This window comes from Amphibalanus amphitrite, unplaced genomic scaffold (genome assembly GCF_019059575.1).
Source record: "Amphibalanus amphitrite isolate SeventyFive unplaced genomic scaffold, NRLGWU_Aamphi_draft 000361F_arrow, whole genome shotgun sequence".
Lineage (NCBI taxonomy): Eukaryota > Metazoa > Arthropoda > Thecostraca > Balanomorpha > Balanidae > Amphibalanus > Amphibalanus amphitrite.
The window spans coordinates 391693-410157 of NW_024881855.1; the positions used below are offsets into that span (position 1 = coordinate 391693).

Below are 18465 nucleotides of genomic sequence, written 5' to 3' on the forward strand. Positions count from 1 at the left end.
GTTTTGTAGCGCCGTCTTTTCTCTACACAACCACATAAAGAACTTTAAAATTGCTTGTTAACTGTAGAATTGGTGAGCGTTTCAAGATGTCATGTTTTTTGCTCATTTTTACTCGAGCATGACCTCAGTTTGACCTCAATAACTCCTGACCTGAGGTGACCTGTGACTTGAAATTTTGTGTGAAGGTGTCAAATTGATGTCCGGTAAGGTACCCAAAATTGCGCGCCGCCGTTTTCTCGCTATTTAAGAAAAACCACAGGGGGGGGGCCAAAATGCCCCCCCATCAGGGCGCGGGTTAATGCATGTATTTATATCGCATTGCAGTGAGCACGAATCTCGATACATAATCATATTGCATGCGCTGAACACATCAATAGAGCGTCCTCAAAGCCTAATCAAAACACAATGAAATTAATATTTCTTCCTCTTGACATGGGATGAAAATGCGATGAAAACATATGCTCGCCCTTCGACACAGCCAACCATAAACCAGACATCATCTGAGACAAACGTGACTCCAATCATCGATGATGCCCGACATCCCAAGAATATTCATGCATTGTCTCCTACTTCCCCACATCCACTAACGTTCCTACTTGACCCGCTAGTTGACGAATTGCCGCATCTTACCGCGAACACGCGGGCTTAGGTCAATTAATGGCAATCAGTCTAGCACAGAGTCGGTCCCGGTCCGTCTGTATCTAAATTGCTACTCATTCACATCACAGCGAATCCTAATATCTCTGGCAAGTGGCAAGTGCGCGTTTACAATTCACATCGCGGAGATTCCCTGACCGCAACAGCAGCGGCACGCACCCCCTCCTGGTCCAAGCCACCGAGCCATCAGGTCTCAACCAATAGCCATTGACCAAAACGGCTTGACTATCAGGTTTTCACCATCAGGCCCGACCAACGAGCCTGGACCAGCGGGTCTCGACTAACATCCATCGACCATCAGATTTTGACCAACAGACCTCCACCAACAGGCCTTGACCATCAGGCCTTAACAGCAGGTTCACTGGTTCAGTGTGCCGGAGGCTCCGTCAAAGCGCTATCAGTCGACTGAAGGCTCACTTCATCACCCTGCTCCGTTCCACTGGGTCAGCTCTGCAGGGTGCTTCGTAAGTATGATGGCACTGAAACGCAGGGTCAGTGGGCGTCACGCCGAAGCAGGCCCCGTGTCAAGCGCACCAGCGACTGCCCGGTCTCGGAAGCGGGCGACATCGATGGACGGGGAGCGACACGGAGTGGTTGCGCAACACAAAACGGAGCACGGTTCAAAGCTGGACTGCGATCTAGCTACTAATCAACAGGGCTGCACACGGCAAGTGTTTCAGCTGTCGGCCTCACTACAACATTTAAATTGATGCACATTTAGACACAAGCTCTCTGAATCACGTTAATTGTCAAGTGCTGCACGTACTTCTACACATGAAAATCGCGAGGTAAGCGGATATTTATAGCCATCCGAGACAAAAACCAGATGCCAGTTTTACCAACAGAAAAATAGCCGCCTGCCGGATTTTTTTTCTTTTTGCCTTAAGCCCACATACGCGATAAACGCGATGGGCACGTATACGGATGGGGCTTTACCGTTTACGCTCCGTATGTGAAGCGGTCTTGAGGCAAAAAATTCCGGCAGGCGGCTATTTTTCTGTTAGTAAAACTAGCCTCTGGTTTTCGAACACATGCACATTGCACATCATCAGTGGTCACTGGCTATATGTCAATGGGTCGACTCTAATCATTGGTCGCTACCCAGTTACACATGCTGTCAATGACTGGTCTTTCGGTTACTCATCTACATCCCGTTAGAGCGCCAGGTCTCCTCTGAGAGCTAGGTGACGACAACCTTATATAGTTAACAACACTAAAACTGTACAAATCTACTACTCGACGCATAGGCAATTAGATCCCGCATGTTTTTCTCTAAAAAGAACGATTAGTGCACACAAAACTACGGGCTTAGCACCACATATTGCAAGATAAGACAGTTACCAGACACCGTCAAAGCGAAAGACAAAGTGATTCCACGGCCACTGCGGAGCACAATGCTAAGAAGTGCGAGATTCAGACATTCACCACAGTTTCCCAGTGCGGGGAAAAACTAGGTAGACAGAGGCGTTTTCCGTTTCCAGTGCGAATGTATCAACAAAAGCAACAGCAGGGATGCCCAGCTCACTGCACAAGATATAGTCCAAGAGTTCATATTCAGAAAAGAAAAGACGACAGACAAAAGATGATCCCACTATGCAGCGGAGTAGCTCAGCAGACGTATGAACACAGCAGTCGGAGATGGTAGAGTCTTGAGGGTAGAGTTAGCTCAGAGAGCTCAGTAGCTCAGAGAGAGCTCAGAGTGGGCCCAGAGCGAGTCCAGAGAGTTCAGAGCGAGTCCGAGAGCTCAAAGAGAGCTCAGAGTTCATGGTGAGTTTAGAGTAAGCTCCAGGTGAGAGGTAGCCGTGCAGCTTCAGTCAACCGGCGTGTTAGCGTCCCCAGCGGCCGCGCCGGGGGCTGCAGCCATCACCGGTTCCAGCTCCTGCAGGTGGCTGGCGCGGCCAGAGGTACCGGTCGGCACAGAGGTCGTGCGCGTCTTATTAGAGGAGAGCAGCGGGCCCGCTCTACCGTCGGAGGTCGGGGAGCGACAGCCGCGACACCAGCGGCAGACGCCCCAACTATCCAGGTGGCGCAGGATGATCCGACGCGACCGCTCCCGCATGGTGAACAACAGGAAGATGATGACGCCCTGCAGACAGTTGACGGCGTCCGAGACGTACCTGCCGCACACGAACGTGCATATCTGTCAGACGAGTACACTGGAGTCATGCATACTGGCCGGACAGACGGTCCTGCGCTCGAAACACTTGGAGAAGGTGACGGAAGTTCCTCAATTCACCTGACATGAGTAATTTGTCGATTGAGGACGGTTGAATGTGCATTTATCCGTTTCTCGTTAGATCGTTAGAGATAGTATCAACTTCCGAGTTTTCCCCGGTACTGTTTGCATCTCCAGCATGACATCTACCAAGACCCCATGGCTGGGATCTTCCACCGAACGCGCCCCATTGTGAGGAGGTAGGTAAATATTATTGTTCCGGGTCGTACACTGAATCAATCTTGTCGTCACTGAGTCAAGCGTCGTGAGTCAACCTCGTACTTATTCTCGTCTTGCCTGTGTGATATCATCTAAAAATGACTTTCAACGAGTGCAGTTAGCTTTGGGCTTGTAGTCATTTAGGAAACAAATAAACATCTTTTTAACTTAGCTGTCCCCTCGCCCCACATTAGGAAAGTAACGACGGACGAGTTTTCAAACGGTTTCAACAGCATTAGGAGTGGAACGGCACAGGGAATGCTACCCCTCGTGTGCGCTCTAGGATGGCCAAATCTCGAGTTTAGGTTATGGCATGTGCGGGTTAATTTCTGAGTTTGTTTATTTTTCAATGGTTGTGTTTCGCTCGGAATATACGCAAGCGTGACTGAAAAGAAGAGCTCGAGCTACGGTGTCATTAACTGTTAACCAACACACATTTGGTCACATTTTGATTCCATTTCGTCAACTTAGATCCATAGTTGATTATTAGGTGGCAAGTGCATCAACGGCGGTTGCTTTAATACGGTCTTTCTAAGCTTTATCAGGCTACAATTGTTTTAGTTATAGCTGATTTATCAATTCATCAGACCTTATTTTCGTCAACAGAGACGAATAACGCTTCGGTAGTCACAGGGGTAGACGAACTAGCACAAACAAAGGCCTCGTGCCGTGACAAGCGATACTAGCAAATAATGACTACCGCTGCTAACTGCAGTGCCGTCCACTCCACACGCAATGGGACCGGGTTTTAGAAGCATGAAAAACACGTAAACGGGGGGGGGGGGGCATTTGGCTTGTTTTCGCTTACGCTGCAGTAGGTAGTAGGCCCCCAAAGTCTCATTTCCCATTGATAAAGGCTACTGCCATACGAGTATGCTATACCTATAAATATAGTATACGTGTGGCACCGAATCGATGCGTTTATCGCCAAAACGTCTCGGTCTGATAAAACCAGCAATACGCAATTTGTGTTGTGGAAACAAATCGTAAAGCCTGCTCTGCGAATTTATTGACCTGCAAATTCACCAACTGCGCGCTGAACTTAAGACAGTTATTTCAGCCCAGACAGGTCGGAGGTTTTCGCAGCTGTAGGGTGTCCATCAGGCAAGCACTACTACAGCCTTGGTCGGACACTTGGCAGTCGACATCGTGATGTTTAGTGAAAAGAAGCTCATCAAGCTTAATGTATGCGTGCATGCGAAATTCCACTATGTACTGATTATTAGCACGGAGAAAGATTGAACGAATGTTTCTAGACCAGTGCAGAGCAGCTAGTTAAAGTCAGTGAGTGGGATGAACCGTCCGTTTCGTCCTTGTGAGCACGCTCCACTTCATTTTGCCTTCAGCTTGAGCTCTCCCGTCTAACACGATTAAAAGAGGCCGCAGTGCGCATGTGCGCGGAAGAATGACGCTTTGAACGTTACGACTTACCAGAGTACCTCGCTGCCCACATTCACAGACAGAGCCTCGGCCACCCAGGTAATGCCCATCACAATGAACAGATTCACGTAGATCTTCAGCCTGCGAAGACACAAGGCAAGGCGTCAACCAACGTGTCAACAAACGAATACGGATTATACATAATGCAGGTTCATGCAGGTTATACGCAATTGTCTGGAGATATTTTATCAAAACTGGCGTAAAAAGCAATCCCTGAATATTTGTCTGTTCTGTTGATCAGATGGGTAAACACTCAGCCCAGCCTGGAATCTGGCTCAACACTTCGATAGGAATCAAGGGATGAGGCGCCTGCCGCTTGTCCAGTCATTTCAATTTATCAAACACTCGGACAAAAACAAACAGTGGTCATCGCTATTAGCTAACGGCTGATGATTCCATGCGGTTTTAGCCCTGCAAAGCAGCAAACAGCGCGGTACAGTGTTTATGTCTGCCCCAAAATAAGGACCTGTGAAGTGTCAGGACCAGTGTTCTCCGGGTAACATATACAGCAGTGCTCTGGCTCTCAAACTCAGCACCTTGCTACAAATCGTCTGACGTCACAGATCGCTGCTATGACGTCACTAAGTCTCTCCAATGACGTCATTGGGTCTCAGAGAACAGGCCCAGCTCACCAGTGGACATGTTCCCGCGGATAAAGGGTTCGTTTGGAATTTTTAATATCACGGATATTCCAGGAATATGACGTTCATCTGTCCGATTTGTCGAAACGGGATAATATAATAACCCAGTCGCCGACCACAGGCTTTGCCTGAATATTCCCCACGTCAACCACAATGACCACAAAGCAGCATGTCTCTAACGGGCAACGAGAGACTCAGCGAAGAGCTGAGCCGTTCAAGATATCCTACAGCCTACGAGCCTCAGACGGGGATGGAGGGCCCGTTCGGGAAACAGAGCCGTACCTCACATTTTTTAACAAAAAGATCACATCAGTCACGGGTACTGCGTTTCAATACAGTCTCCCAGTGTGCTCGAGAAGTTCAGCCACTTTAGAGAAGGTCACGAGGCCCTGTCATGTGACGCCCCTGGCCTGTTCCAAAGAGGGGACTTCCAGTTTCCGCCTTCCGCTGTTTATATTGCGGGACAAAAGGAGCCGACGTTAACAGAAAGTCTGAAGGCTGGAAAACGCATGTTTAGCTGCATTCACGTGTGAACTGTGAATCCACGTTCCCAGAGACGGAAGACCTGCCAGGCTTCAATGGTTTGAATCACCCACAGACGGCTCGCATTTATAAACATTTCACTTCTAGGCCAATGGCGTAGTCTAACCGGTCTCGTGGTTACGGTTCATAAAAAGAAAGTGACCCACCAACCTGAGATGTATGTATGCCTACCAAACATGCAGGTATAACCAAACATACACGGCTGCAAACCGATGAAAAAGATAAATGCACACGCTTATTCAAAGAATAAGAGTCCCTCCTAATTCAGTGGACATGAACGTCCTACTGACCTTTCGACGGCGGTTTTCTTTTTTCGCACCAGCTGCGTGTCGTGCTCGGACTTGAGCAGGCAGCGAGCGGTCATCAGGAAGAGGGCCAGGTTGGCGGTCATGAGCACGAGCAGAGGGCCGTGCAGGTAGGCCAGCAGCTCCCAGCGACCTGCAGAGCAGCGCACGGCATTGTCAGAGGTCACAGATCAACAACACACAGAGGTCAACACCTCACGGCCAGAGGTCAATCAACTGCCGGGCTAAGGGTCAGCATGGCACGCTCAAACATCAACACTTAGGTACGTGGCGCGCTTAAAAATCACCATAGCACGCTCAGAGGTCAACAATTCTGTCACAGGTCAGATGTCAACACTAAGGTCAGCGGCTCAGCGATCTGCATGACCTCGGCAGAGGTCATCAAGTGACGACCAGAGAAAACATTAAACACGACACTCCATTATCATAAGTCACCACGAATATTCACATTTTACATAATGAAGTACTGTGACTGACAGGTACCTACGATTCTGCAGGTGCATCCATAATTCCATGATGTTAAAAAAAAAAACGCTTGCATGTTATATATATTACCTGATGCTTGCCCTGATCACACGGTCATCTTGGGCATATACCGTGAGAGCAGTATGCAATGAATAGGATTTTTGTGAGCACTTACAAAGAAGGCATATCCTCTTGGAAAAGTCGGTATAATCAGTAAGGTTACCTGCAGGCTGCACCGAATCAATCAGTGCCAAACTCAAATTCCTGAACCCGCTTAAAGGGACCCTCCCACCCTTAACATTAGTTTTGAGTTGAGATAGCCAAGTTTGCGGCCAGGCTCAGAAACCACCATTTATCCTGGTCGCAACCCCCGCAGCTTTAAGGTGTTCAAGAAATTTCTTCCCTTTACTTGCAGGGTGGGACCAGCGTGGTCCCTATCTCTTAACCATTACGGGAATCTGATGACGTCATCAGGCTTTCGAACGTCCGTTAAATGTTTGACTAAAACGTTTTGTAGCACGCGGTGGTATATGCTGCTTTGCGCGCAACAAATGCCGCACTTTCAGATAAAGTCGCTAGGAACAGCGGAGATCCCAAAAAGTAAACAAAAGTAAAAGTCTAATATCTTGAAAACCGGTGAATATTTTTCGATGAAATTTGGTAGATATTCGTTTTTGCTCTTTCTGAACCGAGCGACATCACTTTCATGCCCATTCATTAACTTTTTTGAAGGTGGGAGGGTCCCTTTAAGTCCTGACGGGAGCCCGTCACTCGGCACAGGTACGATCACTCATTTTTTATTATTAACGAGCTGTTGACCGAGCTGCTTCGTTATCAAAATCATTACGCGATAAAATATATGTACTACGGGGGCACTCTAGATTCCGAGTGACTAAAAAATGTCAGTGCGTCTCGGCGGATTTTGAACTTTGAACTTTGCTTGATTTTAGGCATTTCGGCCGGATATACCTACCATTTCATGCCCTATCTCGGCGGCGCGTGCCGGACCTTCTCAAGCACGCAGAGTTGAATTGATTAATAGTTTCATGGCTGCAATCTGTGACACGTTTCAACAAACCGAGCATCTCAAGTGCGACCTCATCAACTCTAATATCATCAAATCATCAACGTTCTCAACTCTCCTGATGTGCAATCGATCGATTACCATTGGCGTGGGCATCGAATCGCAGCGGGCAAGCCACACTCGATTTATCATACCCAGCGACCTGCTTAAGCGATTTGACCAGGCTCTGTGGACAATCATACGAGCATTACGCCGAGAGAGAGAGAGAGAGAGAGAGAGAGAGAGAGAGAGAGAGAGAGAGAGAGAGAGAGAGAGAGAGAGAGAGAGAGAGAGAGAGAGAGACGACATCCTCCCCGCCGAATATTACGGAACAAGCATCTTACGGAATGGTCTTACGGAACAATTATCCACATTCCATTCCACACCCCCTTTTCAGCCCTGACGGTTGGCAGCATGCGTACATGGGAAAGTCGAACATGTGAAATATATTTTATAGATTTGAGATGACACTAAACACACAGATCGGAGTATCGTTCAGAAGCCGTTCTCTCAGCCTCCATCTGGAGATGTGCGGGTTCAATGAATGCTCCTGCGCCAGGGCAGTCTGTTGACGCTGACGGGTTACGTTTCCAATGGCCGTGGCGGCGCTCCGTTGAGGCGAGCAAAGCCAACAGAGCGGCGTGCCGCGCGCCTGCCGCGGCTGACGAGCGAGCTGGAGCGGCGCCATGGGCGGAGTGCACTGACACGTACCACACTCGGGCTGACATGAGGGACGTCTAGAGAGTCAGAGAGACAGAGCTGAGGTTCTTCTTTAGAAACGGTGGCAATGAAGGGCAGAGATTGAGCCCTTAACCAGTCTCCCGGGGCTATGTTGTACCCGAAGTCCCGGCCGATACGGTTAACCTTCGTCCCGCTGGGTCTTCATCAAAACATCGCCGAGTGCATCGGGCACCAGCCGTCAGTTTGGTTTGTGCAGATCAGACAAAATATCATCTGACCTCTCAGAACCAAGTGTCGGGTATTTCTGACGGCCAGGAAAACGAACATCTCTCATATGTTCTCAGCATTCTCCGACGAGGTCTATTGGTCGACTAATTCGTCGATTAATTCATCAAATTATGTACCTAATGGTCTCAGTTGCCTAAAGTTAGATAACTCAATTCCAACAGTTTCCTTTTCGACAAAGGATACAAAGGTGGTAGGTACGTAACCTTCACGTTCTGTAGGTGGGAGGCGCCGGACGGCCTATTTGTTTACACCCCACTGTGAGCTGTCCCAAACACCAGCCAAGGAGCAATGCAGGAACGCACAGGGCAAGCGTGATGCCCTCACAATGGCCGTGCGCTCCTTCGCCATTTGATATCCAGCATTATCAACTCAGCATCATCCTATGAGGAACAGTGTTCACTGCTCATCACATGACCGACTGACAGCCTTTGCCCCGAGCGTGAGGTATTTGTTTTACTGAGGCCGTCGGGATGACATTGGCCGGAGGGCAACAGTAGCTAATCCAGGGGCCATTTCAAAGTTCGCTGAGGGCTACTCTCTCAAGGCATTTCACATTTGTCAGTTTGTCAGCTTGCTTACGTGGCAATGGTTAGTGTCGGTTATACACTTATTCTTAGTAGGTAGTAGTCATATAAACAAATCAAGCTATTAAACATATTTCATATGCCATACAGTCAAATCGGTATCTTGGGTGAAATGAAGATGACAGAAAATACAAAGAACGGTGCAATTAATCAAGTAAATTACTAAAGTCGTTTCCCGTCAATCGTCATAAAAAGTTCGGTACGTAAAGCAATCTTACATCCTTATTTTGCACATTATTGCAACTGTTATGCTAACTTCACTAATGTCATAATGGATACTTAACGTGGGGCCATTTTGCGCATAATCAAACATCAGTTGTTGTTATTGAAGCACATCGTTGACAATTTTGTAGCTAGTTATGATTTATGATATTTCGAATGCGTTCATTTCCTTTATATCGTTTTCATTGCCGATTTGCACGTTGGGCAATATTTTCGAATGAAGAGAAATCCGATAGAACCTTTAATAGAATAGGCACTGTTTTTGAAAGCAGCTTGAGATCATTTTAAGAAAGTCCCGGCGTCAGTGCCGGACCTTAGCTCCAAATTAGCCAACGTATGTTTGTTTTCTCAACAAGCGCATTGATGTTTAAAAACTCAAACAGCTGTGTCGGTAGGCCAACTATCAAAGGGCAGACAAACGACGTCTCAACGAGACCGTGTGGGTAACGGGCACCACCGTCGCGAAACAGCTCTACGTGATGACATCATGTGCCAATGGTATAACCAACCAGTGTCGGTGCCCTTTCTTCAAGCTATGAGATTTATTGCCAATAGGCATCTGAGTAACGAACTTTTTTTAGCAGCCGAAGGAATAGCCAACAGCTACATAGGTATATTTTAGAATCCCCTTATACGTCTTTTCATTGACTTCCAAAGTCCGTTCAGTTTAAAACGTTCGACGCTCAAAATGTTTTTAACATTCCACATTGAATTCTGATTGCATAATGCATTGCAATCTGGCCAGTACTAAGTCGGCGGTTTCTTGTGTCGGCTTCATGACGCTACACACCACGAATCTATATATGGCCGAGACGCATGGAAGGACGATGAATGATAATTAGACAATGCAACTTCGAAGTGCCGCAAAGTCCATAAAGTACCTAAGGGACGCAAAAACCTTTCCGACTTTCTCATGCACTCTTCAAGAGATGTTGTTACATTCTTGCAGGATTCGTCTCAATGTTCATGCATTTTTAAAAAGAAATGTCGATTTGCATTTCTACTGTTCAACGAAAAATGACCTGAGACAAATGCACTATGACTGACCTGGCACGGGGAACCAGCAGCGGTATTCGCCGAAGCCGGGCCGCAGGTAGATCTCGGTGGGCACCAGACGCTCGGGCGCGTACTGCATGAGTACGGTGACGGCCGTCAGCGCCAGGGGGCTCAGCCAGCTGTAGACCGAGTAGCGGATAAAGCGGCGTGTGCCGCTGCCGCCCGTCGTCGGCGCGTGCACTCGGCTGGGAACGGACAGGGGGGGGGGGGATTAGGCACGCATCCCTGGCGACGACCGTGAGAAGATCGAACTTCTTCATCCATGATCAAACTGTTGGTGTGTGTCAATGCAAGTTTGGTTCTAAGCTTACTGCGGAGCTTAGCAATATTCAAGGCATTCGAATTTAATCTTCGATTTTTACCTCAATATCACATCACCGTTGCTAACATACAGAGCTCAGCAATCCTGCATCGGTAGATATATCAGTGACCGTCCTTGGTAAGTAGACATATGGTTCATATTCACGGGCGACCGGTCCCGGTTCGTTTTCCATTCTGTCGGAGCTTCAGCGTGTACCAGCAACGAATTTGCGCTTGGTTACGGCAATAGAAGACAAGTGAAGACTTATTGTATGCAAGCAACATTCCGTTTCGTTACTACAATTCAGCCAGTTCGCTAAGTTTGGGTCTAAAGTATATGTAGCTAGTCCGCACATAATTCGGCAAGGGAAGCGCGCTACCGACCGTCTCACTTTCTAATTTATTTTGTAATACTCCATGAAACGGGACCATATCACGTTTTACACTCAATCTCCCCTAATTGCACCCATATCCTTCTGAGTTTCATGAATGTTGGATGGGTTTGGTCGAAGGCAGCAATTGGACCCAGCAGCGACTGGCAAACGGCTGCAACAGTCGCGAAAGCGATGTCGGTCGGGTCCTTTGTTTGAACAGGCCTGCTGGCGGGCCCGATGGGACCCTGCGCCGCCCGCAGAGTTAGGCTCGACGTCAGCGGGCAATCGTGACGTCATGCGTGTAGTAGTGACGTCACGAGATGAACAACCGTGACGCTACATTCCCTAAGAAAGTAAGCGATTGAGGATCAAGCTTTGGACTATTGCGACCTTGTCCTTAGTACAACCGTAAGGCGATGTTAGTTTTTTGCGCATCGTAACGATGTGACTTAGATCGATTTTCAAAACTACATCACGCGATGCACCCATCTGGTCACTAGCCACTACTGCTTGGCAATGCAACTTTCACTAGGCTGTACGCATTACAAACCAATCTGCTGAATTTTAACTCGCCAGAAACAGCTCACGTCTCAATCAGCGGGGTCCATCGGGTATGTATCGGACAATCGGCAGGCGGCATGGAAACGATTTAAATAAGTGAATTCGGTTTGGAATCAGATAGGTTTATGTGGCTTAGTAGTACTCGCAGTCACCACAGGAGACGGCGGCATCCTCATTCCTACTCAACCCTCGCTAATCTGATCTCTTGGTTCTTCGGAACTAACTTGTGTTTACGCATGGAATTGGCTCTTTCCAATGCCTTCTCTAAAACGTTTACCTATAGGTAAACGTCATGACTTATGGGTATACCCATGAAATGAAGATATACATTTCATGATATTCATTTCAAGATATTCATTTCATCTGTATTTGTAGATGGATCAATAGACTCAGCTATACTTAGATCTAAGTCTCGGTCTTCAAACTCAGTCTTGCTGAAATTTTTTGGAGACGTTATAAAACCTACGGCAGTAGGGTAGAGTGGGGCAAAGCGCCCAGGGCGGGTAAAACGCCCACCCCTCTTATTTGTGAAATGCTCGACTTTTCAAAGAATCCTTGATAGCCACCTTCAAGAACACGCAGGAATCTGCTTGTGCTTCCTTTTTCGGTTCCACAAGTGGGGTTTTCTGGACATAAAATACAGATTGGTATATTTCTGATCTTTTCTAGGAATTAAAGCTTTCTTAGTGCTAAAACTTTGTCTGATAGAGATTGAAGATGGCAATAAAATTTTGTTATGTTGAATCTGCAGATTTACGCTATGCTTTGAGCATTTATTTGCTTGCAACACAATTGTGACAGGCTTAATTTTGACAAATTTTGTTTTGAATGTGCTGTTGGGGTAATACGTCCACTTCGGTGTGGGGCAAAGCGCCCATCATGGGCCAATGGGAGTTCTACAGCACGGGCTATTGCGAGCATTTTTGGCTCAAAGTGAGTGGCGGGATATGTTTCTAATGCTCAGGATTCTTATAAAATATGCAATTTCTGGTTAGGATCGTCTAGAACGATTCATTCGCGAGATCTGATCTTTGATCACCAGGGCAGTGACAGGCGTTGACTGAATAAGGACTGGGGTGGCGATAGCAGTGTTTAAGGTGTTTTTAATAATGCAATCTGTCGAGTACAAGTTTAACGAAATGAGGAATGGATGAATGCTACATTATTTTGTCAGAGCATTCAAATTGTGATGAACCATTCAGGACTGGGCGTTATGCCCCACTCATATGGGCGTTATGCCCCACGGGAGGGACAAAACGCCCGATCTGTAGTCCTCTCAAATTGGACGGCATATCTAAAAAACTGTGCATGCCACACGTTTCTGATGTGTTATTCGAAGAAAGCTAAGGTAATGAGCTACCATATCAGCTACCTGGTTGTTCTTCAAATTTGTAAGATAAGGAGATACTGAGGCTGAAAAGTTAGGGTGAGCGCTTTGCCCCACCCTACCCTACTTGCATATGGATCAAAGAGTAGTGCATCAAACAAGAAGTTAAACGTTTCTTTCGCATGAAAAGCACTGAACCCCGAAATTACGTTTTAGGTTGGTGCCACCCCGGCTCACTTTGGTCTTTGCAGGGTCTTTGAATTTGATTGCAGGGGCATCAACTGAGAATGTTGGTTTGCGATGCTCCTTCTCACAGGTCAGCCAATGAGTCATGAAGGTTATATCCCGCCGTCTATACATAAACCCGATTTGATGACCTGTGACAGCCGACAGGTGAAATCCGGCGCAGCTGCTGCCGACCCTCACTGACACGTCTGCACAGCTGCCTGCGGCCAAACATTGGCCAGCTCGCGGCGCAACGAGCGTGTAAATCTCCCCTCTGACCCTCTCCCCGGCCACACCTCCCGGCTCCCCAGCCGCTACCACACAGTCGGCCAGCGTCGCGTAAACACGGCCCCGACGCGCGTACACGTCAGTCTGCAGTATCCGGAGGTGGTGGTAGGCGGTGAAATCGAATGTACTGGGAGCCGAACGCCGTGCGTGCATACGCCATACAGTTCCGTTGCTGCTACATATACTTCTTACCAGCAATTGGTGCATGAGTCATGAGTCGACTGACTTTTTATACTCGCTGGAACTGATCCCATGCTGATTTGGGCTAGACTGAGCTGCGATTAGTCTGATGCGCAGCATTGCAACAAAACGTCCACCGCCAAATCTGTTTTGAATCAATGGTTATGTCACTTATGTGTATATTGAGCGGCACTTTACTATGATCATATTCGCTTGATTCGATAAACACTGCATTCCATTTCATTACAATTGGGTAATGGATAGGTTTGGTCAAACGCTGAATGTCACGTTTGCGGCTAGTTTGGTGTGCGTTGCGGGCGAAGTGAATCACGATTTTTCGTTGCGCGTTGGAATGAATACGGTTTATTTGGTGAGCATATCGCCCGTACGGAAATCTGTTACGTTGATGTATCACTGACGCGCTGCCACGCGGGAGTACCGATCTGCCGGTGCCATGGATGTTTTGTGCGCCGACGAGCCGTGTAAGCGCTGCACTGATGCACCGATCTGGCGGCGCCAGCAGGCCGTACCAAACAACGAGCCTCGCGCCTGACTCACGGCCTCTGGGGAGCGTCAGTGGCGCAGTGTACGATACAACTGGAGCCCGGTGGTGTGGTATATGTAAGAATTCACTGCCCAACATTGAACGGTGTCGGTTGAGGGTTAGCATGTTAGGTACTTTTACGCATAAATTACTACTAACATACATTTCGAGTCATCGTGTGCTATTTGTCTTTGGGAAATGATAAGGTAATCTTTTGGTAAATCCTTACGACAAACTGAGAAAGGCTCAGGTGGAATCATAGTGGTTATACTTGGCCGGCCGGTTATTATGGCCGGTCGGGTTTGGATCGCCGTGTTAGCAATCACTTTCCAGCATTTGGCTTAAGCTGCATGGTGTGCCAACATTCAACGGAGATTACATGCCTAGCGGAAGTTAAAATATGTTTACTTCGGCTTTGACACCGTCATCATTCATGGTTGCAGAGTCGGGACTGTCATTGCAGCATAAACATCTTATAGATTATGAATGTTATATTGTATAGACGCCGCAATGGGCCTGTTGGAATGTTCATAAAAACGTCCAGCTTGTTCAAAACACTAAGCTAACTTACCGATACCTATTTGATGTGAATAGAATGAATAGCCTTTACGTATACCCTTATGCTTATATCATGTTCCCTTAATAATCCTTATGCTTATGTTATATGTTGCAAAATGGATGTTGTTAAAACTAAATTCAGTTTTAATTATATCAATTTTGCAACATATAACATGAACAAAATGTTATTCATTCTATTTACCTACATTGTTAAGCATGCTCAGAAATACCATAGCTTATCTCCAATAAATTACTTATTCGACTTGTTCTTTGAAATTCATCTGTTATTAAACATCTTGCATTGAAAGCTCGACGGTAACAATACCCATTCACGGTTTAAAATATCCTCAACAACTACCGCCCAGTTTCTGTTGTCAGAGCATGGTAGTTACGGCTGGATTGTGTCACGCACTCCAAAGGCCCAGACGTAAGATCCGTCACAGCCGTCCATGAAGTGTCCACGGCAGTAAATTAAAGTGAGTGTGACCTGTCACACGAGTGTCACATTGGAACATCTCCGGCTGACCGAGCTGTCCTGGTGTCTCTTCGAAATGTCATTCAGCTTCCCATTCCGGTCTCCCACCGCGGTGTTTGTTTTTAGAGGGTGACAGTGAGTCTGCGCAGGGCACGAGCGACACCCCTCCCCTCCCCCTAATACCGGGCCGGGCCGCGTGCTGCGTGCCCGCGACCTCTCCATGTATCATCAAATTACACGTCCATTGCCAGCCTTCATTTCATTAGTTCCTCAGCCGCGCCGAGCGAAGCTGCCCAGCTACAGTGCTTAGTTTGAAATTGGATCGTCCGAACTTGAGGAGTGCCATGTATCGTCTGAGTGCACGGGTCAGGAACTTGTGATCAATGGTCCGGTGAATGGTGCCAGAAGCCGACGTCAGAGCGGTCAATTAAAGCCCGCCAGGCCGGCACCTCGCGCCCACCCCAGTCCCCACTAATTGGGTAAACCGACAGTGGCTGCTCGGGTCACGGGTGTGTTGCGTTCGTGACCGAGCAAAGGTGACTCCGTGACCATTCCGTGAGGCGGCGGCGTTGGCGGCGAAAAGAAATGATACCGTGAGTGGATGAGCAGCGGCGCGGTGCCATTTTCCTAATAAAGGAATGAGCTATAGGCACAGGGAATGCGATTTAGACGAAGCTAAGCTGCTTACTTGCTGTGTTACTGCTGATGCGGTATTTCACTTCATATGGTCCTTGTAAGACTTACCTAGATATTAGTATGAGCCGGGTATTCGCGACCCCCGCTAATGAAATGAGGGGCGAACTATTTACAAAGAGTGAAATAATTGATACAGAACACTCCCACCGTGCATAAACATCTATATAATAATGATAAAGCTATCCACGTTAGGCCAGCAAGGGAAATTCAACTTTGTTTATCGATTCCTCGAAGGACGACATATTAACACTTTTGAGTTCAACATTTGCATTTCATTACACTAACCCCAAACATTCGCCCGTTTACCATAGCTCATTTGGGTCGCAATGCTAGTCTCTGGCAAACACCACACAACCATTCCGCATCTATTGGTGTGAATCCACCAGCAAATGAATGCAGCGGTCGCCAAGATGGCGCCCGGGGTCAGTCTGGCGGTCACCAAAAACCAATCGCAGTCGGCGCGATTAGTGTACCCCGGGGCGGCCGGGGGAGGGGGAGAAGGGTGCAAATACCCCTCGGGCGTACAGCAACGAGCAGGGATTGTACGATTGTTCGGGGCACGGGAGATTGGCACGGCCTACGGAATGCTGATAAGGGGATGGTTGGGATGAGTGGAGATGTTGGGTGCAGTGTTTACTGCTGAGTATGTAAAGCAGCTATCAAGATCAACTAGGCAGAGATGTTTTGAATTGGGAGAGAGAGAGAGAGAGAGAGAGAGAGAGAGAGAGAGAGAGAGAGAGAGAGAGAGAGAGAGAGAGAGAGAGACGTACCGCTTAACTTAAATACCTACCTACACATCAGTACCCTCTGTTAATGGACCTCCCGCAGTGTTTTATCGAGCTCGCCGCAACGCACATCAAGCTTCAAAAGCAGTGCACTTTCATGACAAATATTTCTTAGACGTACCAAACTGATGGAGTTCGCCTAAACAAAGCGTCAGCGTGTTTCCAACAGCGCTGGCTAACAGATAGTGAAGCGGGTGGCCCAAGCCCCCTCTCTTTTTCGGCCCAGTACATACCGGGTGATCATTTGGGAATGAGATAAAGTAAGTGGCACGTGCAGATGTGTATTCAATAGCACACCAGACAAAAGACACGTCATTAGACTCGTCATCGTGGGACATTTTGTACTGCACACTATTATACACCTGCAAGCCACTGTTCATCTACAGCAGGTGCTCAAAGTGGCCACCCCCTTCTGAGCGGCACAGCTCAGCCCGACGGCGTGTGTGACGCGCCATCTTTCGCAGCTGCTCTTCGTCCATGTTGCGGGCGAAGTCCTCAACCAGTTCCTTCAGCTGTTCCAGCGTTTGGGGCTCGCTGCGCACGATCTGAGCCGTCACCAATGACCAGAAACAAAAGTCCAGACAAGACAGGTCGGGACTGTACGGCGGCCATCGGTGTTCACTGTTCCGGGAGATGACGCGGATGGCCAGGATGGACTCCTGAGAATTCTGGCTAACCCATGATGAGGAGTGGTTTGAGCGTGTACTCTGGAGTGACGAAAAGTGGTTTGTTCTGCATCCGTCTCCAAACAAGAAGAACACCGTGTGCTGGTCGCCAGAGAATCCGAACAAGCTCGTGCCATGCAAGAAGGCCCAGGGGTAGAAGGTGATGGCGTGGGTGGGCGTGGTGGATGGGAAGTGCCTGCCAGTTCACTGGTTCACTGGCTCCGTCAACAGCGACGCCTACCTGGAGATGCTGCAGACGGTGGTGTGGCCTGCGATGAAGGCTCGGGCGACGCGCCACCAGTACTGGTTCCAGCAGGACGGCGCGCCGCCGCACGTCACTGCTCCCGTGATGGACTTCCTCCACTCGAAGTTCGGCGGCCGCGTCATCTCCCGGAACAGTGAACACCGATGGCCGCCGTACAGTCCCGACCTGTCTTGTCTGGACTTTTGTTTCTGGTCATTGGTGACGGCTCAGATCGTGCGCAGCGAGCCCCAAACGCTGGAACAGCTGAAGGAACTGGTTGAGGACTTCGCCCGCAACATGGACGAAGAGCAGCTGCGAAAGATGGCGCGTCACACACGCCGTCGGGCTGAGCTGTGCCGCTCAGAAGGGGGTGGCCACTTTGAGCACCTGCTGTAGATGAACAGTGGCTTGCAGGTGTATAATAGTGTGCAGTACAAAATGTCCCACGATGACGAGTCTAATGACGTGTCTTTTGTCTGGTGTGCTATTGAATACACATCTGCACGTGCCACTTACTTTATCTCATTCCCAAATGATCACCCGGTACATGCTTGACAAAAGCGATAGGTATGTTCGAATCGTGGCAGATTCAAGATTCAGGCTTGAATATATTTATAATGCCAATATAACGTACATTCGGTCTGACAGCAGCCTTTCAGTCTACTTTCTTGTTATATGTCCAGATGAAAAACCTGGAAGCACGGCATTTATGTTCCAGATGCCGTTGTTGTGTTGTTTTCCACCATTCGTAGCCAGTGCTAGAAGGCAGGATAGCACCAATTGCGACAAATTTACCTACCTGATAATCACCCGCCCAAAAATTTAAGCTGCTTCACTAAAACCCTCCACTTTATAAAAGTGATG

General features: G+C 48.1%; 1 protein-coding gene across 1 annotated transcript; it reads right to left on the bottom strand.

The window, feature by feature from the left end:
* Positions 1-1593: 1593 nt before the first annotated feature.
* Positions 1594-10567, bottom strand: LOC122389517 (G-protein coupled receptor Mth2-like). The gene is made up of 4 exons (XM_043381635.1): positions 10371-10567; positions 6006-6153; positions 4523-4612; positions 1594-2774 (listed from the first exon to the last, which is right to left on the bottom strand). Exons 1-4 carry the CDS (start codon positions 10456-10458, stop codon positions 2468-2470), a joined length of 633 nt encoding a protein of 210 aa, XP_043237570.1. The 5' UTR covers positions 10459-10567; the 3' UTR covers positions 1594-2467.
* Between the last annotated feature and the right edge of the window lie 7898 nt (positions 10568-18465).